The sequence below is a fragment of the Silurus aristotelis genome (genome assembly GCF_946808225.1).
Source record: "Silurus aristotelis genome assembly, chromosome: 28".
Classification (NCBI taxonomy): Eukaryota; Metazoa; Chordata; class Actinopteri; order Siluriformes; family Siluridae; genus Silurus; species Silurus aristotelis.
Window position 1 is genome coordinate 16,363,870 of NC_139601.1, and position 2,500 is coordinate 16,366,369.

General features: G+C 41.8%; 1 protein-coding gene across 1 annotated transcript in view; it reads right to left on the minus strand.

Annotated features, from left to right (window-relative positions):
• lama2 (laminin, alpha 2) overlaps window positions 1-2,500 on the minus strand; it is a 79,421-nt gene that overhangs the window by 33,087 nt on the left and 43,834 nt on the right. The window contains exon 19 of the mRNA XM_083534631.1: window positions 88-310. Coding sequence (XP_083390757.1) covers window positions 88-310 — 223 coding nt within the window. The remainder of the gene's footprint in view (window positions 1-87; window positions 311-2,500) is intronic.

Below are 2,500 nucleotides of genomic sequence, written 5' to 3' on the forward strand. Positions count from 1 at the left end.
GAGAGAGAGAGGGAGAGAGAGAGAGAGAGAGGGAGAGAGAGAGAGAGAGAGAGAGGGAGAGAGAGAGAGAACATGTTGTTATGAAACTCCACACTCACGTTGGCAGTTCTTGGCCCCTACAGCGTCTCCATAGTAACCGTCTGCGCAGGTTTCGCAGTTTGGTCCTGTGTAACCGCGGCGGCAGCGAAGACACGCCCCTGTTAGCGGGTCACAGCTACGGGTCGCAGAGAGATCCAAATTCCCACTGCAGGAACATGGACGACACAAACCACCCACGTCCCGAGGAGACCCGAAATATCCATTATCACATCTGGCAGAGCGAGAGAGAGAGCATGGCATGAAGGTGTTTGGGTTCAGTGGAACACTGTAATCACTGAAGATCTGAGTGGACCCATCAGGGTTTTGATGAAGAACCCCAGTTTGGACTCTGTAACCTGAGTAATACACTGTAGGTTCTACAACCACAAGCAGATCCATGAGCAGATCCATGATACAGTGTGTCCTTCAACCTGAAGAACAGGCTGAGAGATCTACATGGTCCACTTTTTATCATTCTGATAATCCAAACTCTGCCTCCTATCGTCTCTAATGCCCCAAAATCCGCCCACTATCATCTCTGATACTCCAAACTCCGCCCACTATCATCTCTAATACTCCTAACTCTGCCTTCTCTCCTCTCGGATTCCCTAAACTCCGCCCACTATCATCGCTGATACTCCAAACTCCGCCCACTATCATCTCTAATACTCCTAACTCTGCCTTCTCTCCTCTCGGATTCCCTAAACTCCGCCCACTATCATCTCTGATACTCCAAACTCCGCCCACTATCATCTCTAATACTCCTAACTCTGCCTTCTCTCCTCTCGGATTCCCTAAACTCCGCCCACTATCATCGCTGATACTCCAAACTCCACCTTCTCTTATCTCTGATTTCCTAAACTCTGCCTATCATCTCTGATACTCCAAACTCCACCTACTATCATCTCTGATACTCCAAACTCCACCTACTATCATCTCTGATACTACAAACTCCACCTACTATAATTTCTAGGACACTAAACTCCACCCACTATCATCTCTGATAATCCAAACTCCGCCTCCTATAATTTCTGATACTCTACATTCCACCACGTTTCTTTCTTTCTTTCTTTCTTTCTTTCTTTCTTTCTTTCTTTCTTTCTTTCTTTCTTTCTTTCTTTCTTTCTTTCTTTCTTTCTTTCTATTTTCATCTTTCTCTCCCCTCATCCCTCTCTTCTTCTCCTCCCTCCCTCCCTCTCTCTCTCTCTCTCTTCTTCTCCCTCCCTTCCTCTTTCTCTCCCTCTCTCTCTCTCTCTCTCTCTCTCTCTCTCTCCGTCTGTAGTGTATTAATCACAGGTGAAGTTCAGTCTCTCTGTTTCTACGCGACGTCACACTTGACGCTTCGTTCCATCTGTCTGTAGCATCGGGGTCAAAGGTCACAGACCGTTTTTTGCGAGCCAGATTCTATTTTCACCGCCGTTCAGCAGAACATAAACCTGGCACACACACACACACACACACACACACACACACACACACACACACACACACACACACACACACACACACACACACCTCCCACCAGAGACAATGAAACCCCAGCAGTCGTGTGATATAAAGAGTGTGAAGTTTACTTTTGGTTCTGCCTCAGACGCAGAGGAACCACATGAGATCATCAAAGGTTTTTTTTTAAAGTTCTTCAAATGCTTTTAAAAATTCTTCAAAGGTTTTTTTGGAGAGGTCTCAAAGATTCTTTAAAGGTTCTTTGAAAGTTCCACAAATAATCTTTATAGGTTCTTCAAAGGTTCTATAAAGATGTTTTTAAGGTTCTTCAAAAAATTTTAAAGGGGTTTCGAAGGTTCTTCAAAGGCTTTTCAAAGGTTTTCCAAATGTTCTTTAAAATTTCTTAAATTTTTTTAAAAAGGTTCTTACAAGGGGTTTCAAAGGTTCTTCAAATGTTTTTCAAAGGTTCCTCGAAGGCTCTATAAAATTTTTCCAAAGGTTCTCTAAAAGTTTTTCAAAGGTGTGCTAGCGGTGAGCGAGTGGAGAGCGGAGTCGGACGGAAAGAGTGGTCCCGAACCACGAGAGTGCAGGTGTATCTTTCAAAGGTTCTTCAAGGGTTCTTTAAATATGTTCAAAGGTTCTTTAAATGTTTTTTTAAAGGGGTTTCAAATGTTCTTCAAATGATTTTGAAATGTTTTTCAAGTGTTCTTTACAAGTTCTTCAAAGATACTTAAAAGGTTTTTTAAACATTCTTCAATGGTTATTTGTAGGTTCTTACTAACAGGGTTTAAAAAATTCTACAAAGGGATTTTCGAATGTTCTTTATAGATTCTTCAAAAGTTCTTTAAACATGTTCCGAAAGGTTATTAAATGGTTCTATAAATGTTCTTTAAAGGTTTTCAAATGTTCTTTATGGGTTCTTTAAAAGTGTTTCAAAGGTTCATAAAAAGAGTTTTAAATGTTCTTTAAATGTTCTTCG